Source organism: Salmo trutta, chromosome 14, assembly GCF_901001165.1.
Source record: "Salmo trutta chromosome 14, fSalTru1.1, whole genome shotgun sequence".
Lineage (NCBI taxonomy): Eukaryota > Metazoa > Chordata > Actinopteri > Salmoniformes > Salmonidae > Salmo > Salmo trutta.
Genome location: NC_042970.1, coordinates 36,521,858 through 36,542,769, shown reverse-complemented (window position 1 = coordinate 36,542,769; position 20,912 = coordinate 36,521,858). Strand labels below are relative to the sequence as shown.

Genomic DNA, 20,912 nt, shown 5'->3' with positions numbered 1-20,912 from the left:
GTGTGACTTGACTTAATCCTCTTGGACCCTTTGGTAACAAAGTGTGTCCACCGTGGCTCTCCATCTCGCTCTTTTCTGTGTGAGGGCTTTTGCAGTAGTGTACAAATAGAAGATTATGTGACTTTGAGAAAAGTCTACAAAGCAACAGATGACTACTCATTGGCAGTCAGCTGTTGGGAAGACCCCTTTCTGTGCTTCTCATATATTATTGGACACCTCTGGGAAATGCAGTGAAACAGTTACCTAGGAATCAGGATGCTTGGGGGATATCCTTGTTTTCATTCCGCTGTGAACACAGAAATGATCTCTCTCTCTCTCTCTCTCTCTCTCTCTCTACAGTACACCCCCTTTTTTGGGGGGGGGCTTTCAAAAATAAGGTGAAAACTGAGGCTTGTATTGGAATTTTGGATGGAGGTTGTTTGTTAATCATCTCACATACACGCTCATCACACACACACACACACACACACACACACACACACACACACACACACACACACACACACACACACACACACACACACACATATATATAAACTGGCACGCTAGCTCTGGGTTCCATCCACAGAGCTGCTAATGAACTTGAGCCTCACCACTGCAGCCCCACTGAGCCTGTGCAATTAATTTGCACTCCTCCTTTGCAGCTCTACCTCATTCTCTCACTCCCTCTCTCCTTCCCTTCCTCTCCTAACTCTATATTCTGTGCCATCTGGACCTGCGACAGGGCACGTATGGGGGCACACACACTGCAGTGGCGGCATTGGCCACTCGGAACGGCGCGGCACACCTCACAGCTTCAGAGTGCTGTGATGCGCGACGGCTGGTGACTTTGAAAGTCTCCCCTCCTCTAAGCAGGCTTTAGGCAGGAGGCAGACAGTCTCACTTTCTTTCTCTCTCTTTCTCTATATAAACTCAGCAAAAAAGAAACGTCCCTTTTTCAGGACCCTGTCTTTCAAAGATAATTTGTAGAAATCCAAATAACTTCACAGATCTTCCTTGTAAAGGGTTTAAATACTGTTTCCCATGCTTGTTAAATGAACCATAAACAATTCATGAACATGCACCTGTGGAACGGGCGTTATGACACTAACAGCTTCCAGACGGTAGGCAAATAAGGTCACAGTTATGAAAACTTAGGACACTAAAGAGGCTGTTCTACTGACTCTGAAAAACACCAAAAGAAAGATGCCCAGGGTCCCTGCTCATCTGTGTGAACGTGCCTTAGGCATGCTGCAAGGAGGCATGAGGACTGCAGATGTGTCCAGGGCAATAAATTGCAATGTCCCTACTGTGAGACACCTAAGACAGCGCTACAGGGAGACAGGATGGACAGCTGATCGTCCTCGCAGTGGCAGAACACCTGCACAGGTTCGGTACATCCGAACATCACACCTGCGGGACAGGTACAGGATGGCAACAACAACTGCCCGAGTTACACCAGGAACGCACAATCCCTCTCTCTATCAGTGCTCAGACAGTTCTCAATAAGCTGAGAGAGGCTGGACTGAGGGCCTGTAGGCCTGTTGTAAGGCAGGTCCTCACCAGACATCACTGGCAACCCACCGTCGCTGGACCAGACAGGACTGGCAAAAAAGTGCTCTTCACTGACGAGTCGCGGTTTTGTCTCACCAGGGGTAATGGTCGGATTGGCGTTTATCATCGAAGGAATGAGCGTTACACCGAGGCCTGTACTCTGGAGCGGGATCGATTTGGAGGTGGAGGGTCCGTCATGGTGTGTCACAGCATCATCGGACTGAGGTTGTTGTCATTGCAGGCAATCTCAACGCTGTGTGTTACAGGGAAGACATCCTCCTCCCTCATGTGGTACCCTTCCTGCAGGCTCATCCTGACATGACCCTCCAGCATGACAATGCCACCAGCCATACTGCTCGTTCTGTGCGTGATTTCCTGCAAGACAGGAATGTCAGTGTTCTGCCATGGCCAGTGAAGAGCCCGGATCTCAATCCCATTGAGCACATCTGGGACCGGTGGATCGGAGGGTGAGGGCTGGGGACGTTCCCCCCAGAAATGTCCGGGATCTTGCAGGTGCCTTAGTGGAAGCGGTGGGGTAACATCTCACAGCAAGAACTGGCAAATCTGGTGCAGTCAATGAGGAGGAGATGCACTGCAGTAATGCAGCTGGTGGCCACATCAGATACTGACTTTTACTTTTGATTTTGACCCCCCCTTTGTTCAGGGACACATTATTCCATTTCTGTTAGTCACATGTCTGTGGAACTTGTTCATTTTATGTCTCAGTTGTTGAATCTTATGTTCATACAAATATTTACACATGTTAAGTTTGCTGAAAATAAACGCAGTTGACAGTGTGAGGACACTTCTTTTTTTGCTGAGTTTATATATATATATATATATCTCTTCCTCTCTCTTTTTCTGTATACAGCGGCGTGCACTAACAGTCAAGAATGGACCTTCAGTCGAACCGTCCAAGAGCTCCGTCTGGTGAGAGTGGTGTTGTTATCATTATTGTAGTCATTCCAGTAGAATAGGTAATACGTGTAGTCTTGGCTTCAACAGAGACAGTAACAGTGTATTATAATGTACTTTATAAACTGAGTGGTTTGAGCCCTGAATGCTGGTTGGCTGACAGCCATGGTATATCAGACCGTATACCACGGGTATGACAAAACATTTATTTTTACTGCTCTAATTACGTTAGTAACCAGTTTTATAATAGCAATAAGGCACCTCAGGGGTTTGTGGTATATGGCCAATATACCACAGCTAAGGGCTGTACCCAGGCCGTCTGCATTGCGTCGTGCGTAAGAACAGCCCTTAACCGTGGTATATCGGCCATATACCACACCCACACATGCCTTATTGGTTAAGTATGCTATGATGATGTAAATAGTGGTAGTTGTAGAAGAGTAGGGCAAACATGTCACTCTGAAAAAGTGGGGTAAACGTGTGTGTGTGTGTGTGTGTGTGTGTGTCCAGGGGGTGTTGGGAGGTCTCCGCAGTGGAAAGTCAGCCTTGGTCCACAGACACATGACCGGGAGCTACCTCCCCCTGGAGAACCCAGATGGTGAGTTTGACATCATCTCCACACAGACATACTGTGTACTTAAAGGGGCAATCGGCAATTCAAACAACAGCATATCGTACACCCCGCCAGTGTTTTGGCAAATAGCTGAGGGATGGGTGTGGAAAATGTATCCATCTCAAATTCATATTTAGATCTATGGATTCCTGTATAGACAATACTACTAACACAAAGGGCTTCTTGTAACGATCTTGGCCTCTCTCTCTCTCGCACTCTCTCACGCTCACTCACTCTCTCTCTCTTGCTCTCTCTGTCTCTCAGAGGGCAGGTATAAGAAGGAGGTGCTGGTTGATGGTAACAGTCACATGTTGCTGATCAGGGAGGAGACAGGACCCCCAGATGCACAGGTAGGTGGAGGCTTTACTGACTACAGACTGATGAGTAGTGAGTCTCCTTTAAAACACATAGAGTTGACAGGTGTTCACTCTGACACAGTGATATGAACCTATACGTTCTCCTTGGACTCTCTCTATTTCACCCCTTCTCTCCCCATTTGTCTTCCTCTTTTCCCCTCTCCTATCCTCCCCTGCCGTCTCACCCCCTCCCCTTCAGATGGCTAACTGGGTGGACGGGGTCATCCTGGTCTTCAGTCTGGAAAATGAGGCCAGTTTCCAGGAAGTGTACAGGAACTACAGCGAGCTGGGCTCTCACCGCAACATCGCTGAGATCCCCTTCATAGTCGTGGGCACTCAAGGTCAGACCCCACTCATACCCATGTTATTCTAAAGATAGCATCATGTGGAGTCTATATGGGTTTATGAAGGTTTCCAATGAGATGTAGTGTTGATGTTGTTTCCCAATGGGGTGTAGTGTTGATGTAACTTGGAATGTAGTGGGGTTATTAAAAAAAAAACATTTTTACCCCTTTTTCTGGTATCCAATTGTCCCATCGCTGCAACTCCCATACGGACTCGGGAGAGGCCAAGGTTGAGAGCCGTGCATCCTCCAAAACACAACCCAGCCAAGCCGCACTGCCCGCTTAACCCGGAAGCCAGCCGCACCAATGTGTCGGAGGAAACACCGTACACCTGGCGACCTGGTCAGCATGCACTGCACCCGGCCCGTCACAAGAGTCGCTAGTGCACGATGGGACAAGAACATCCCTGTCGGCCAAACCCTCCCCTAACGACACTGGGCCAATTGTGCACCGCCCCATGGGTCTCCCGGTCACGGCCAGCAGCGACAGAGCCTGGACTCGAACCAGGATCTCTAGTGACACAGCGATGCAGTGCCGTATACCACTGCACCACTCGGAAGGCCCTTGGAATGTAGTGTTGATGTAGTTCCTCCTTCCTCCAGATAAAATCACCAGCACCAACCCTCGGGTGATAGAGGACGCCAGGGCCAGACAGCTGTGTTCAGACGTGAGGCGCTGTACCTACTACGAGACCTGCGCTACCTACGGCCTCAACGTCAACCGCGTCTTCACCGAGGGTGAGGACATGCGTGCGGGCACACACACACACACACATACACTGCTCCTTTTCAGTTCTTTCAGTACAATGTTGCTGCTTAACTTGGAATTTGACTGAATCAACCAATTAAATGAATTTCATATTCATCTATAGGAGGATCTAGAAAGATGACTGTCTGACGAGTAGTGTTTGTATTTGTCCTCTCTCTCTCTCTACCACAGCTGCCCACAAGATCATGGCAGTGAAGAAGCAGGCAGCTCTAGTGGCCTCCTGTAAATCCCTGCCCAACTCTCCCAGTCACTCTGGAGGCTCTACCCCAGTGTCAGGAGTCTTTCCTGGGCAGGTACAGCAGCAACTTTGGCCTCTAGTCCTCCATACTGGAGATGAGGCACTGGCCCAAATCAATAGGATGTTAATAATGTTGGACTGGTAGTGTTCAGATCAGTGTCTAATCAGATATATAGATTTTGTTTCCATATTTTTTTCAGATCTTTAGACAGCATTTTTTTGCTCTCTGTAATCTCTCACTCTCTCTCTTCAAATTTGTCTGCCACTCTTTCTGTCTCTCTCAGGCCAGTAATGGTGGTCAGAGTAGTGACTACTCGTCCTCTCTGCCCTCCACCCCAGTGATCAGTCATAAAGAGATCGGTGGGGCAGTAGGGGGGGAGAGGCTGGGCAGCGCCACCCCAGGGTCTGTCCGCAGCGCATCCCGGCGACGCACCGGCCCCCGCTTCACGGTAACATACCCACCAACGTGTATACACACGCAGGCGCCCACCCCCCCACACACACACTTTCACATTTACTGACTTTAGTTTCCTCATCGACCAATCCATAACCCTCTCAGGGACCCTGTGCTTTCTTTGAAATGTACTCTTGTTAGCTCTGTTCATGGATTATAGTCCTTCTCCTTAGCCTTTTTCTTCACTCTCTGTCTGTATATTTCTCTCAATCTCTCTCACTCTGTTTTCTCCTGTTAATTGTTGTCGTTTGTCCTGTGCCCTGTTTACAGGGCCATAGGGGCAGTGACTCGGAGAGGAGGAGTACAGACAGTAAGACAGGAGACCTGGGCATTGGACGCTCCATCCCCATTAAGCAGGTGGGTGACCGTACATCCTGTAGGAGCTGTGTAGAGGGGAACTCACAGCAGTCTTTAGGAGCTCACCACAGACTAACGTCATGGAGCTACGAGAGGGATTCAACTTACCTTTGAGAATTTCTAGGCTCTTTTGGCATAAGGGTGACGAACGATAACAAAGAACAGATAAAGAATGTTATCCTTGTCTCCTCTCCTCCACCAGAGCATCCTGCTGAAGCGCAGTGGCAACTCCCTCAACAAGGAATGGAAGAAGAAATACGTCACGCTGTCCAACAACGGCATGCTCTCCTATCACTCCAGCGTCAACGTGAGTCAACGCACTGACACACAGTGCTACACTATAGTCTAGCTGTTTGTATGGACACATCCCTAATAACCTTACATATACCGTAGCTGATTAGAGACACACATTTATGATAGAGCTTCCTTAGATTGAGAAATGGAGTTTGTCTTTTTGACCACATGACCTGAAAGGAAAAACTCTGGGCTCTATGACAGGGACTTTTGAGTATGGTTGGATAATGAATTCCAGAGTTGGCTAAAGAGGTATGGTTTGTGGGTCGTTCCACAAAATGTGTGCCATTGATAAGTACAAATATTTCATTTTAAAAGCCTTTTATATTCAATGATTTGCCATTTTATTTTTTTATATGAATAAAGACAGCATTTTACATGTACATTTTAGTCATTTAGCAGACACTCTTATCCAGAGCGATTTACAGTAGTGAATGCATACATTTCATTTCATAGTTTTTTCCCCCTGTACTGGTCCCCCGCGGGAATCGAACCCACAACCCTGGCGTTGCAAACACCATGCTCTACCAACTGAGCCACATGGGACCACATTTTGACGTGTTCCTCTGTGCACCCTCTTTGACTTCTAGGAAGATGTTAACCCACTTAATCCCAAAATGTCCCCAAGTTCTCACCATCATTGTAAAACCCTAGTTGTTATGTTGCTTTCATAGTAATTTCTGGTGATTATTATTTATTTAATGTGATTTAGTTATTCATTTTAAGGTAAAAAAAACTACATTTCCCTAATTTTAAGGTCAACCCTGTTATGTGAACTAAACTCTCGTTTTAATATGGTCAAACTATTCCTTTTTAATAATTCTTTTCAAAACAAACATTGAACAACTTCTAGTCAAACCCTAGTGTAAAAGCAGGTGAGCTGGTTCTACTATTTGTGGCCATTTTCTGATGTTTTGCGGAGGATAACTGAGTGGGTTGAGCGTAACACATCAACCCTGTTACCCATAGATAGACAGACTAGAAATGTTTTAACAATATATTTTTTGGGGGGAAGCTTGCATTCAATTGCCCCTCCCTGTTGCACACAACAAGCTTGTCACAAAAGGATTCATGGCTGATTTAAGATGAAATCGTCAACCGTGTTATGGTCAACCCTGTTACTTTGCTTGTACTTATTTTTTATTTATTTAACCTCCTTAGTGTTTATTTTTATTAAGTTGAACATGTGCCCTTTATGACAGAATGTAAAAACTAGGTGAAACAAAATGTTTTTTCCCCCCACCAAGTTACACTGCTCAAAAGGCAGCCAATTTGTGGAACGACCCTTGTATAACCTGCTGAACACTGTATTGAATCCCAGAACGGATTGGACCATGCTACAATACCACTATATATTTTCTGTAATGGTTGACCTTTCCCCCTGACCTGGCAGGAATACATGCAGAATGCCCATGGGAAGGAAATGGACATGCTGCGGGTGACTGTGAAGGTGCCAGGGAAACGCCCGCCCCGCGCTGGTGCCGTCCCTTCCTGTGGCCCTCCGCCCGGCCTCAACGGCCTGGTCAAAGACGTACAGGGGCCTGAGGGGGCCAGTGCAGGTAAAAGGGGCCCCAAAAGGACAGCCACTCTCTCTTTATCACTCTCTCTCCCCTTTCATTCTCCTTCTCTCTGAATCTAATCTAGAGCATATTCTCTCTATCCATCTTGGTGTCTCACTGTTTTGCCATCATTCTCCCTGTAACTTACTCTTCTTCAGACATTTTCTTTCATCCATCTCTCACCAGATTTGGGATGTAAAAAAACATTGCACTTATGTAATAGAACAGAAATAAGTACTTGACAACTTTTTGAGTGATCTACATTATTTGCTTTGATCTCTGAATTGTCATGAGTGTCTTTATGTAATATTTCTTTTAAACGCATTTCTCTCTCCCCCATAGTCCCTGGTAGTGGCAGTAACCTCCTGCCGGTAGAGGAGGGGGCGGGAGGAGGGTTGTCAGAGGGGTGCAGAGGGGTGCAGCGCTGTCCCTCTACTGTCTCCTACAAGGCCCAAAGTGTGGGTACGTACACCCCCCTCGTCCTCTGTGGACTTTGTTTATTTATTTTGAATTTGCTTGCTCCTCTAGTGTACTCTTATTTGAGTTATTGTGAATATGATTCTCCACTAGATTCACGTACCCCGTGAGTTTTTTTGTACTGTTATACCATATGACACAAACTTATTTCCTGTGCTTGTGTGCCTGTGGCAGACACTGCCATCGAGGGTGTGTCCAACCCCTCCTCCTCTAAAGACACAGGCCCCGCCTCCCCGATGGTTGACAGGAAGAAGCATCGCAAGAAGAAGAGCATGAACCTGAAAGGAGACACAGCAATTGGCCAAGCAGATGGTAAGCTTCCAACAGTAGTGTATTCAGGGTTTAGTGAGGTAAAACATTCAAAACATTGCAGATAGAACTGTATGAGATTCAATAGAATGTGTTCTACACATTACATTTATATCTGAACATTGCATCCTCCTGTTCAAATCTTTGTTGAGGAATTTTAGACTTTGTGTAGACTTTGTTTGTGGATAAACTTGAAACTAAATTTGAAAGTGAATCAGGAATGGGTCAATACTGAACAGATGTCTAAAGAAAAACATCGCTCTCATCTGTTATTGCCCTCCTGCTTGAAAATGTCTACTTATTTTCTGCAAAATATCTGCCGTTATCCCTTTTCTCTCCTCCTCCTTTTCTCCTGTGCTCCTTCATTCTCTCTCTCTCCCCTCTGCTTTCCTGGGACGTCTGATCTGCTAATCTCATACCCTGTAGCAAAGCGCAAAATGTGGAAACTAAAAAGCTTTGGTAGCTTAAGAAACATAAACAAGACAGGTAATGAGGGTGTGTTTCTGTCTGTCTGTCAGCCCTGCTTTTCATCCTGTCTGCATGTCTCTGTCCTTCCGTCTGTCCATCCGTCTTGTATGTCTGTCCTGCTGCCTGCTTTTCTGTTTGTCAATTTCTCTTGTCACTGTGTCTGCTTTTAAGATGCAGAGCACCTTATTGAGTTCTCTTTTGAGCAGTGTTCATTTTGGCAGCTATTTTAGATTTAGTTTGTCTTAGTCTTAAAATAGATTTTAGTCTTAGTCACATTTGAGTAATTTCATCGTTAGTTTTAGTTATTATCAGTCGACTAAAACTCTGGACAAATTTAGTCTAGTTTTAGTCACAGACATTTAAGTTATATAAGTCATTGTATTTGTATCTATTAAATAATGAATATTCAGGCTACCTTGTACTTTCATCATGTGCACATTAAGATAGCGTTGTCCAACTATGCCCTCGTATACCTTAGCTGGCAACATTGATATTGTGGCAGATTGTAACCAATGCCAGCCATAATTAACCATATAGGCTATACAGCCTTGGCTACAGGTTAAACAATCAAATAGTTTGAGCTTTACAAAAATGGCAGAAGTATTACTGTACTCCTAATATTCAACAAATAGCATTCGTTTTTTTCCCATAGGAAAAAAGCAAGCAAACACAACTCGTATTTGCGGACCGCGGTGCGGGAACGGCAACACAGAGGAATGAATAACAGTGCACATGGAAAAATAGAGCCTATGTGAATGTAAGAGAGAGGGTAAACATTGTTTCTAGTTGAGGTCAGTTACAAGTCAAATGTCCTGGCTTCGCATCAGTTCAAAAGATTGACGAGTGATTGAAGGAGACCGCCTGGGATCAGTGCGGGAGTGCCGAACAGATCAGCTCAATCAGACCGCACAACTGAAAGATGACAATTCTGCCAATGAGAGGATTGCATGAAATATTCTGCATGCAAGCTTGTGATTGGACAAAACAGATGAAAAGGAGCTTCAAATGAAATGTACATTAGTCTCAGGTGGAATTCTCGTCTTGTCACATTTTCGTCAATAAAATGAAAAGTAATTTGTAATAGTTGTCGTTTTTCCCCCCAGGGCATCTCATCTCGTTATCGTCATAGTTTAGTTAGGAAAAATAGGCTGTTGATGAGTATTTTTCATCATAGTTATTGTTGACGAAATTAACACTGCTCTTGAGTCTCTCTAAGAGAAAGCGCCTATCTCCATTCAGTAATAGTCTTCTCTCCATATACTCTATGCATCTTCATTTGTCCACCATGACAGCAATGCAATAATGCATGCCGATGTCTACTTAGCAGATAAGTGCTGTTTGGCGATCCACCACCAATCATCATTGTGATGGAGGAAGAAACCCTCTGAATCCACTGTATGGTAATTTGTCATTAGGGCCATGAGTTTAACCTGACCTCAGGCCTAATTGGACCAGGTCATATAGTCAACTCAGCGCCCTATTTATCATGTTTTGCCTGTCTCTAATACAAGCCTATATATTGTCTGTGTTCTGTTATCAGACGAGGATAACTTTGACTTCCTTATCGTGTCAAGCACGGGCCAGACGTGGCACTTTGAGGCCCAGAGTGTGGAGGAAAGGGACGCCTGGGTGACGGCCATTGAGAGCCAGATCCTGGCCAGCCTGCAGCTGTGTGAGAGCAGCAAGAACAAGGCAAGGATGCAGACGTACACACACAAATCAAATCACATACACATGGTTAGCAGATGTTATTGCAAGTGTAGCGAAATGCTTGTGCTTCTAGTTCCGACAGTGCAGCAATATCTAACATGTAATCGAAAAATACCACAACAACTACCTAATACACATCTAAGTAAAGGAATGGAATAAGAATATATACATATAAATATATGGATGAGCAATGACTGAGCGGCATAGGCAAGATGCAATAGATGGTATAAAAAACTGTATATACAGTGGGGAGAACAAGTATTTGATACACTGCCGATTTTGCAGGTTTTCCTGCTTACAAAGCATGTAGAGGTCTGTCATTTTTATCATAGGTACACTTCAACTGTGAGAGACGGAATCCAGAAAATCACATTGTATGATTTTTAAGTCATTAATTTGCATTTTATTGCATGACATAAGTATTTGATCACCTACCAACCAGTAAGAATTCCTGCTCTCACAGACCTGTTAGTTTTTCTTTAAGAAGCCCTCCTGTTCTCCACTCATTACCTGTATTAACTGCACCTGTTTGAACTCGTTACCTGTATAAAAGACACCTGTCCACACACTCAATCAAACAGACTCCAACCTCTCCACAATGGCCAAGACCAGAGAGCTGTGTAAGGACATCAGGGATACAATTGTAGACCTGCACAAGGCTGGGATGGGCTACAGGACAATAGGCAAGCAGCTTGGTGAGAAGGCAACAACTGTTGGCGCAATTATTAGAAAATGGAAGAAGTTCAAGATGACAGTCAATCACCCTCGGTCTGGGGCTCCATGCAAGATCTCACCTTGTGGGGCATCAATGATCATGAGGAAGGTGAGGGATCAGCACAGAACTACACGGCAGGACCTGGTCAATGACCTGAAGTGAGCTGGGACCACAGTCTCAAAGAAAACCATTAGTAACACACTACGCCGTCATGGATTAAAATCCTGCACCGGACGCGAGGTCCCCCTGCTCAAGCCAGCGCATGTCCAGGCCCGTCTGAAGTTTGCCAATGACCATCTGGATGATCCAGAGGAGGAATGGGAGAAGGTCATGTGGTCTGATGAGACAAAAATAGAGCTTTTTGGTCTAAACTCCACTCGCCGTGTTTGGAGGAAGAAGGATGAGTACAACCCCAAGAACACCATCCCAGCCGTGAAGCATGGAGGTGGAAACATCATTCTTTGGGGATGCTTTTCTGCAAAGGGGACAGGACGACTGCACCGTATTGAGGGGAGGATGGATGGGGCCATGTATCGCGAGATCTTGGCCAACAACCTCCTTCCCTCAGTAAGAGCATTGAAGATGGGTCGTGGCTGGGTCTTCCAGCATGACAACGACCCGAAACACACAGCCAGGGAAACTAAGGAGTGGCTCCGTAAGAAGCATCTCAAGGTCCTGGAGTGGCCTAGCCAGTCTCCAGACCTGAACCCAATAGAAAATCTTTGGAGGGAGCTGAAAGTCTGTATTGCCCAGCGACAGCCCCGAAACCTGAAGGATCTGGAGAAGGTCTGTATGGAGGAGTGGGCCAAAATCCCTGCTGCAGTGTGTGCAAACCTGGTCAAGAACTACAGGAAACGTATGATCTCTGTAATTGCATACAAAGGTTTCTGTACCAAATATTAAGTTCTGCTTTTCTGATGTATCAAATACTTATGTCTTGCAATAAAATGCTAATTAATTACTTAAAAATCATACAATGTGATTTTCTGGATTTTTGTTTAAGATTCCGTCTCTCACAGTTGAAGTGTACCTATGATAAAAATTACAGACCTCTACATGCTTTGTAAGTAGGAAAACCTGCAAAATCGGCAGTGTATCAAATACTTGTTCTCCCCCCTGTACATATGAGATGAGTAATACAACATATGTAAACATTATTAAAGTAGCATTATTAAGTAACTAGTGATCCACTTATTAAAGTAGCAAATTATTTCAAGTCTCTATGTAGGCAGCAGCCTCTCTGTGCTAGTGATGGCTGTTTAACAGTCTGATGGCCTTGAGATAGAAGCTGTTTTTCAGTCTCTCGGTCCCAGCTTTGATGCGCATGTACTGGCCTCGCCTTCTGGATGGTAGCGGGGTGAACAGGCAGTGGCTCGGATGGTTGTTGTCCGCGCGTACACAGAGACGCAGACACAGAGACACACAGGCACATACACATGCACTCACACCCACACACGCATTACAAGAAAATATCTGCATCTGGCAGAGTGTTTGTCTTGGAAACCAGCTATTACTAAGGAGAGACTAATTGTGTGTGTGTTCCACAGGCTCGTAAGAACAGCCAGAGTGAAGCTGTGGCGCTGCAGGCTATCCGTAACGCCAAGGGCAACAGCCTCTGTGTGGACTGTGAAGCACCTAGTTAGTCAACTCATTCATTACTGTTGGTTGTATCTCACTTTGCAGCTCTCTTTCTGTTTATTCAATTTCTCTTCCCTTTCGTGCTCTACTGCTTTTTCTGCTTTCTCATCCATCTTACTGTCCAGCTAGCGCATAACGTTCTGAGGACCATATGTTTCTTAGAGCTTGGCGAGAGGGTGGTTGGCCAATGGTTATTTTGCATACAACCTTCCCACAACTTTCTGGGAATGGTGCAGGATAGTTGCTTGGCTTTGGAAAATTCTCAGCACATTTAAGAAACTTGACAAAAAACATTGTCTTGGTATTTCATTAATATAACAGAATTCCTAAAAGTTCAAACATGGTTACATTTAATTTTGATAATGTTCTAGGAACTTTCTCCAACTGGTTTGACATTGGGAATGTTCTCAAATAGTTCAGAGAATATTAAGAAGCAATGTTCTTCTGTGGGAATTTCAGTACTAAAGCATAATGTTTCCTACAGGTTTCCACATGGTTCAATTTAAAGTTATGTTCTTAAATTGTTCCAAGAACGTTTAGAAACAACGTTCTTCTGTGGGAATTTCAGTACTAAAGCATAACGTTTCCTACAGGTTTTCTCTTGGTGCTATTTAAAGTCATGTTCTCAAATTGTTCCAAGAACGTTAACCATAAAAACTAACTTTTGTAATGTTCAGACAACCTTCTAAGAATATGATTTAAAAACATATATTCAGTTCTGAGAATGTTAAGAAAACTTTCCATTAAAAACCACAAGAAAACTTTACTAACGTTCAGAGAATGTTCTAAGAATGCTATTTAAAAAGTATACATTCCATCCTTAACATCAACAAAACTCTGTCCTCAATCTTGTTAAGTGTTCAGGTGTGGTCGACGCACCCACTAATTGGCCACACTTGACCTTAATGAGTGCTTGTTTCTTTTTAAATGGGGTCTGTTTGAATAGTCTAAAATGAACAGCTTTGTATGCGTAACAAAACGTGGACTAATTCCATGGATAGAGAACATAAGATTATGCCGTGTCACAATAAAAAAAATACATGTGTTTGCATTATTAATGCCTAAAGAAATTAATTTCCATGTGTCCTATCTACACTTGGAGTTCAAAAAAGTTAACCCAAAATAAGCTATTAGTGTTATTAAAAGTCTTATTGAATTCAGTGAAGTTATTCAAAAACCTCTGAATAACCTAGAATTTCAGTTCTCAGGGTGTTAATAAAACCTCCCAGGAAAACTTAAGGAACTATAGTTCAACATTCTCAGAACATCCCTGCAACCTGAAAATAATTATTCCCAGAAAAGGTTCACTTCTGTTCTCAGAACGTTTAAAATTCTTTCAGTTTTACTGGTCAGGAAACGAATGGCTTTGTTCCCACAACCAATGTGAAACCAAAAACATACATTCCCACAACTTCCATAGAATCAAATGTGCTAGCCGGGTGATCTCATTGAGCTTGGCTTTCAGTGGGGGTGGAACCTTTCTCCATCAGGGTTGGGGTCAATTCCATTTAAATTCCAGTCATTTCATTCCAGTTCTCTTCAATGGAACAATGGACATTTTAAATAGAGTTTGGTTCACTTTTTGAGGTGACAAAAATTGAAATTGACCCCAACACTGTTCTCCATATCCTTCCACTCTTTCTCCAGTGTAAATCCTACTCATGTAGTTACAACCCAGAATAGAAATGCATTGTAATACCAGTAATCTAATCCCATCTCTGTTTATCCTATGCATGCAGTTTCAGGCCGGACTAAAACTGTACACGTTTTAGTCTACTATTTAGTGTGATCCCAGACCCTGCTGTCTCCCCTCTCTCAGACCCAACATGGGCCAGTCTGAACCTGGGGGCTCTTATTTGCATTGAGTGTTCAGGGATCCACAGGAACCTGGGCACCCATCTGTCCCGTGTCCGCTCTCTGGACCTGGACGACCTGCCCAGAGAACTCACCCTGGTGCTGGGCGCCATTGGCAACCACCTGGCCAACAGCATCTGGGAGGGACGCACACTCGGCCGCCGGAAACCCACACCCGATGCCACCCGGTAGGAGGACTAGGGATACTGGAGGACATGGGATAGACACTGAGAAACAGAGGACAGGACAGGGGAAGGGGACACTTAACGTGTGAATAAGTGGCAAGTTTGCTGGACTGCAGTTGCAGTATTAGTTATTGTTATTGTAGAAGAGTTGCATTGATAGAAGTGTTAGAGCTAATAGTCGTAGAAATGTGAAAGTAGAACTAGTAGTGTGTGTAGATTCTGACTACATACACATGCCTGTTCACACACTCTGTTCCCTTGGTAACTGTGTGTGTGTGCCTCTGTAACTGTGTCTGACTGGTCCCAGAGAGGAGCGGGAATCGTGGATCCGGGCCAAGTATGAGCAGAGGCTGTTTGTGGCTCCGCTGGTCCCGCCCTCCCCCTCCATGTCCCCCAGCCAGGGGACAGAAGTCAACACGCTGTCGGCCCGTCTGCTGGTGGCCGTGATGGAGAGGGACCTCCCCCGCCTGCTCCTCCTCCTGGCCCACAGCACCAAGGATGACATTAACGCCCCACTCCGCCCAGGGGGTCACCTCTCTCCTCAGCCCCCTGCTGCATTCCCCAGCTCTCCCATGGGGGGATCCCCCCTGCCACCCCACTCAGCGCTGCATGCCGCCTGCCAGCTCGCCGACGTGGTCATGACCCAGTTGCTGGTCTGGGTGAGAGAACGTCCCTCCTTTAGTCTCTTCATCCTTCTTTTCCATTTTTTTGTCATTCATCCACTCATGACACTACAGCCAAAGAATGGCAGAAATGTCAAATAAAATGTTTTGTCACATGCTTTGTAAATAACAGATATAGACTAACAGTGAAATGCTTTCAAGCCCTTCCCAACAAAGCAGAGTAAAATAATGAAGAAATATAATAGAGAAATCATAGAAAGATAATTACACAATGAGTAATGATAACTTATACACGGGGTACCAGTACCGAGTCCATGTGTAGGGGTACGAGGTAGTTGAGGTAGATATGTACATATAGGTAGGGATAATGTGACTAGGCAACAGGATAGATAATAAACAGTAGCAGCAGTGTATGTAATGAGTCAAAAGAGTTGGTGCAGAAAGGGTCAATGTAGTTAGTTAAATAATTAACCAATAGCTACCCGGACTAACTACAGTACTTAGCAGTCTTATTGCTTGGGGGTATAAACTGTTCAGGGTCCTGTTGGTTCCAGACTTGATGCATCGGTATCGCTTGCTGTGCGGTAGCAGAGAGAACAGTCTATGACTTGGGTGTAGTAGTGTGACACTTCCCGAATGCACTGTATAGCTATTTTTTGTAAAATATTCAGACCCCTTCCCCTTTTCCACATTTTGTTACGTTACAGCCTTATTCTAAAATAATCTACATCATCAATCTACACACACTGCCCCGTAATGACAATCTACACACACTGCCCCGTAATGACAATCTACACACACTGCCCCGTAATGACAAGGGAAAACAGGTTGTTAGAAATGTTAGTAAATGTATTAAAAATCAAACAGAAATACCTTATTTCCATAAGTATTCAGACCCTTTGCTATGAGACTTGGAATTGAGCTCAGGTGCATCCGGTTTCCATTGATCATCCTTGAGATGTTTCTACAACTTGACTGGAGTCCACCTAGGGTAAATTCAATTGATTGGACATGTGTATGTCAGAGCAAAAACCAAGTCTTGAGTTTGAAGGAATTGTCCGTAGAGCTCTGAGACAGGATTGTCGAGGCACAGATCTTGGGAAGGGTACAAAAAAATGTCTGCAGCATTGAAGGTCCCCAAGAACACAGTGGCCTCCATCATTCTTAAATGGAAAAAGTTTGGAACCACCAAGACTCTTCCTAGAGCTGGCTGCCCGGCCAAACTGAGCAATTGGGGGAGAAGGGTCCTTGAGTGCCCTAGCTAGAGCCCGGACTTGAACCTGATCGAACATCTCGAGAGACCGAAAAATAGCTGTGCAGCGACGCTCCCCATCCAACCTGACAGAGCTTGAGAGGATCTGCAGAGAAGAATGGGAGAAACTCCCAAAAATACAGATGTGCCAAGCTTGTAGCGTCATACCAAATATTTAGAAATATTTGCAAACGTAAAAACCTGTTTTTGCTTTGTCATTGTGGTGTATTGTGTGTAGGTTGAGGATTTTTTTTAAATCCATTTTAGAACAAGGCTGTAACGTAACAAAATGTGGAAAAAGTCAAGGGGTCTAAATACTTTCCGAATGCACTGTACATGTTTTTTTTTATCCACTACAAATTTCAGCAGAATCTTATTGCCCGCTCTCATTCTCCCTCCTCCCCCCTCTCTCTCCCTGGTTGCAGTATGGCAGTGATGTGAGGTGTCGGGACGCCCAGGGGCAGACGGCCCTCACGTTGGCGCGTTTCGCTGGAAGTCAAGAGTGTGCCGACATCCTCCTGCAGTACGGTTGCCCCAACGAGCCGGCCCCCTCGGTTGCCACAACACCCAGCCTCTCAGTCGCCACGACACCCAGTCTTTCGCGCAAGAGCAGCGCTGCCAGCCTCAGCCGCAGCTCCAGAAGAGCAGTGTCTTAATGTGACAGGGGTTAGAGCGCACTGTGTGAAAGTGTAAGTGTGTATGTACGTGTAAAAGGGTGAGTACATGCAATATGTGTATGCGTGTGAGAGAGAGAGGTTGTGTGGGTAGTGCATGTGTGTTTGTGACCATATGCATGCCAGGGTAGCTCTAGTTGAAGGGGGAGGCTGTGTCATCACAGTGTCCTCTAAAAGGAACCCATAAAGTCACACCAGGACGTAGTCCCAGACCAGAAGGACTGAATAAACAAGCAGCCAACACCATCACCACCCTTAGTGGTGCACGGGTCAGCTGTTTATTCACCCACACCGGCCCGCAATTGCTAAAAAAAACATCCGCCACCGCCCGACTATATGTGATAAAGTGAAAATCTGAGGTCTGACCCTAACCCGCAAATATATAAAATGTTAAAAGCTGTAAAAACTACCCAACATGTTTCTGATAACATTTCAGTTCGGCTTGGATGCATATTTTATGTGGTTGAAATAGGCTACTATCAGCTTTTCTGATGCTGATAAAGATAGGAACTTTACAGACGGTCCCTAACCACACATTCATTCTCTCAAGATGCTGAAATAAACTCCAGTCAAAATGTACATTTGGTGTATAATTTCACAAGTTAATATTATATTAGGCGGTTATAGACATATATTCAGTGTGCATATTTCAGGATACTATTCCATTTAAAGGTCCAGTGCAGCATTTGTATCTGTATTTCAAATCATTTCTGGATAACAATGAAGTACTTTAGTGTTATTGTTTTCAATTAAAATGGTTAAAAAGAAACAAAATTGACTTCTTAGCAAAGAGCAATTTTTCAAGAAGAATTTAGCTAAGACTGGTTTGAGTGGGGAGGTGAAAACAGAAAATGTGCACTTATTGGCAGAGAGGTTTGGAACTCTTGTCTATTAACTAATTTACCACATGATGATGTCACCATGGAAGGCCAAAACTCCCTCCCACCAAAACAGGCTGAAACTTCAGGCTGTCTTTTCAAACAGCTCTTACACTAAAAGGGCAGTATCATAATTTTCTAAATTGTACAGTATTATTCCAACCTCAGTGTGGAAATATATAAAACACAAATCATGTTTTTTGACTGTACTGGGCCTTTAACCCATCTGAACAGTAGCCTATAGTTCCCTTGATGTACCATTTTGAAGTCCTCCTCTTGTGACTGTCAAATTTGTATAGCGCCTCAAAATCACACATAATAGTTGGCACTGCTATCATCCTCTTTTACCACTTCACCAAATCTTTCCCAAACATCAGGCTACTGTTCTGGCCCTTCTATTTATTTTCAACTCTCCATTTTGCAGCTTGTCTCTTATTTAATTAAACTCCAATATTGTCCTTTTTGCCTCAGTGGATCAACGTTAACTTTTTCTGCTTAAGTTCGCAAAAGCTTTTGACGATTGCTGTGTATTCAGAGAGTGTACAGTTAGGCCCTAAAGTTTAGACTTAGGCTACACTCTAGCACCAGATTTAAAAAAAAACTAAAAACTAAATGTAGCCTATAGATATGAATTGCACAAGAATTATACATTTATGGATTTTTTTTATGCATTGTTTATTCAACCCGCCTGCCCGACCTTCAGCCACACAATATTTAATTGCCCTAAACTGCAGGGACTGCAGGTTATGAGTCAACCCACACATCACTAACCACAGTAAAGCCAGGAGGCAGAACTCCCTCTAACTTGGCTCTGTGTGTGTGCATGCATGTTTGAAAGAGAGGGACGGGTCTAGTCAGTGGGGTACCTTGTCCCCGCTATGGCGCTGATCATATATACTCTTCCAGGCTCACCTCACCACTGCTCTGTTGGACCTTTTAACCTGCCAAAAGGTGTGCTACTGCTTCACCAGTACCCCGTACCCTGAGCCTCACTAACACAGACTGACTGACAGACAGGGATAATGTAATGTCAAGCTCTGGGGCCAAATTGATGGCCTGTCCTGTATACTGACTTGGGTTCATGCCCAATCACATCTCTCAAACCACAGGGTTGGGAGAAGAAAACAAACCAGAGGTACAGAACTGCAATAATTGAATTACCAGTGTGAGACAATGGATGTGTCTTTCTCGCCCTTCTGTACCTCTGGATGCTTGAAGTCCCATGATAAGACTATATAGTATGAAGACAGGAAGATGGTTTCCGCTCTCAACAGCGGAGAATGTCAGTTTAAAATTCATTATGAACATTTCTCCTGTGCTTTGATGGTTAGGTCGACGTGGAGCAGCTTAACTTAAAATGCAGCTAAATCTATAAAGATGCTTCAGTATGATGATAAAAGGAGTATGAGGGGGCTCATTGAATCTTCTGAATGACATTGTACTTACTCATACAGAAACTTAACAGTGGAGTCAAGACCAACAGCAATGGCCAGTGCTGGAACTATAATGACCACTTTTAAAGGACCACTGTACCACGGTCAGACAAAATGGTCAGTTACTGAACAATGCTCAGCTGAGATCAAATTCAAAAGAAATACTGTCCAACAGATATAGGATTTGTATTTTAAGAATTTAGGTCAAAATAATAATTGTATAGAAAGACATATGAAATTGACATTATTACTATACTATCAATATTGAGAAGTACTTCATGGTCAAGAATGTTAATGTATGTTCTGAAGTTTGTATGGTAGGTTATTGTTTAATACACACAGGGGTTACTCTTAGCTGTTCAGAGATACAAAACTGTGACAGATTTGGCGATTTCTTTTATTTGGCAGTCCGCTATCTAGCTCCCTGACGTCACTTTGAGATCCAAGATGGAGACTTGTAATGTGTGTGAATAATGCGTGTTTCAATAATGAGAGAGAGACCCACCCACCCACCCACTAGGGCAGTTGCTCTATGTCCTATTTTAGCTCAACAGTGTTACTGCCAGACACCATTGTATTGTGAAACAAATTAAATGCCTTCCAGTTTGATTGAATGTATTGCAAATATTGGGAATGTTTTGGTGCACTGCCACACCCACAAAAGAAAAAGGGGTTCAAAACCAAAACTCAAGACGTCATTCTCGATTATTATTCCAACTGTACAAAAGGATTATTAGGAAGGGAAATTAATTGCCTTGTATTGATAATGAAAAGTTTGCTAGTGGCCACATTAGAGACCGTTATCATAACACCACAAGGACCATGTTGCTTTTATATTGGGACTTACCAAACTACTGCAGTATGATCATACCTCTTTTCTTTTTTTTACTGAAAATGAAAATTTGTCTGTAAATTGTGTATGCTTCTCTTTTGTTTCGCAGTGTTTTTCTACTCCTGTATATGATTCATGGCTCATTCAAGTTAGCTGTCAATACAATTACTGTCAAACCTGTGGTTTTATTTATATATTTGGGGAGTATTTCATATTTTAATGTGCAACTTTTATCTGCTTAAAAAAAGGAAAGTGAAAACAGCATACAACAAAGCAACAATAAAAATGTTGTATTCTGGGTATTTTGTCATTTGAATGAATTGACATGAAGGGATATATAAAGCTGAGGCATGGATCTGTCTCTCTACATGTATTGTTTTTTTGCTATGCAAGATTGCGTGTGTGGGGGGGGGGGGGTAAATCAACAAGTGAA

At 43.9% G+C, this 20,912-nt stretch overlaps 1 protein-coding gene across 2 annotated transcripts in view; it reads left to right on the top strand.

Annotated features, from left to right (window-relative positions):
• LOC115207949 (arf-GAP with GTPase, ANK repeat and PH domain-containing protein 1) overlaps positions 1–20,779 on the top strand; it is an 85,254-nt gene extending 64,475 nt beyond the window's left edge. The window contains exons 2-19 of one of the 2 annotated variants that reach the window (XM_029775594.1): positions 2,405–2,463; positions 2,959–3,046; positions 3,326–3,411; positions 3,617–3,758; positions 4,364–4,498; positions 4,701–4,822; positions 5,052–5,216; positions 5,492–5,578; positions 5,781–5,885; positions 7,266–7,431; positions 7,774–7,893; positions 8,083–8,220; positions 8,644–8,703; positions 10,226–10,377; positions 12,658–12,748; positions 14,568–14,790; positions 15,095–15,446; positions 17,088–20,779. In XM_029775594.1, the coding sequence (XP_029631454.1) occupies positions 2,405–2,463; positions 2,959–3,046; positions 3,326–3,411; positions 3,617–3,758; positions 4,364–4,498; positions 4,701–4,822; positions 5,052–5,216; positions 5,492–5,578; positions 5,781–5,885; positions 7,266–7,431; positions 7,774–7,893; positions 8,083–8,220; positions 8,644–8,703; positions 10,226–10,377; positions 12,658–12,748; positions 14,568–14,790; positions 15,095–15,446; positions 17,088–17,318 (2,522 nt within the window). In that variant the 3' untranslated portion in view covers positions 17,319–20,779. The remainder of the gene's footprint in view (positions 1–2,404; positions 2,464–2,958; positions 3,047–3,325; positions 3,412–3,616; positions 3,759–4,363; positions 4,499–4,700; positions 4,823–5,051; positions 5,217–5,491; positions 5,579–5,780; positions 5,886–7,265; positions 7,432–7,773; positions 7,894–8,082; positions 8,221–8,643; positions 8,704–10,225; positions 10,378–12,657; positions 12,749–14,567; positions 14,791–15,094; positions 15,447–17,087) is intronic. The other variant, XM_029775595.1, reaches the window with a different exon arrangement.
• The last annotated feature ends 133 nt before the right edge of the window (positions 20,780–20,912 follow it).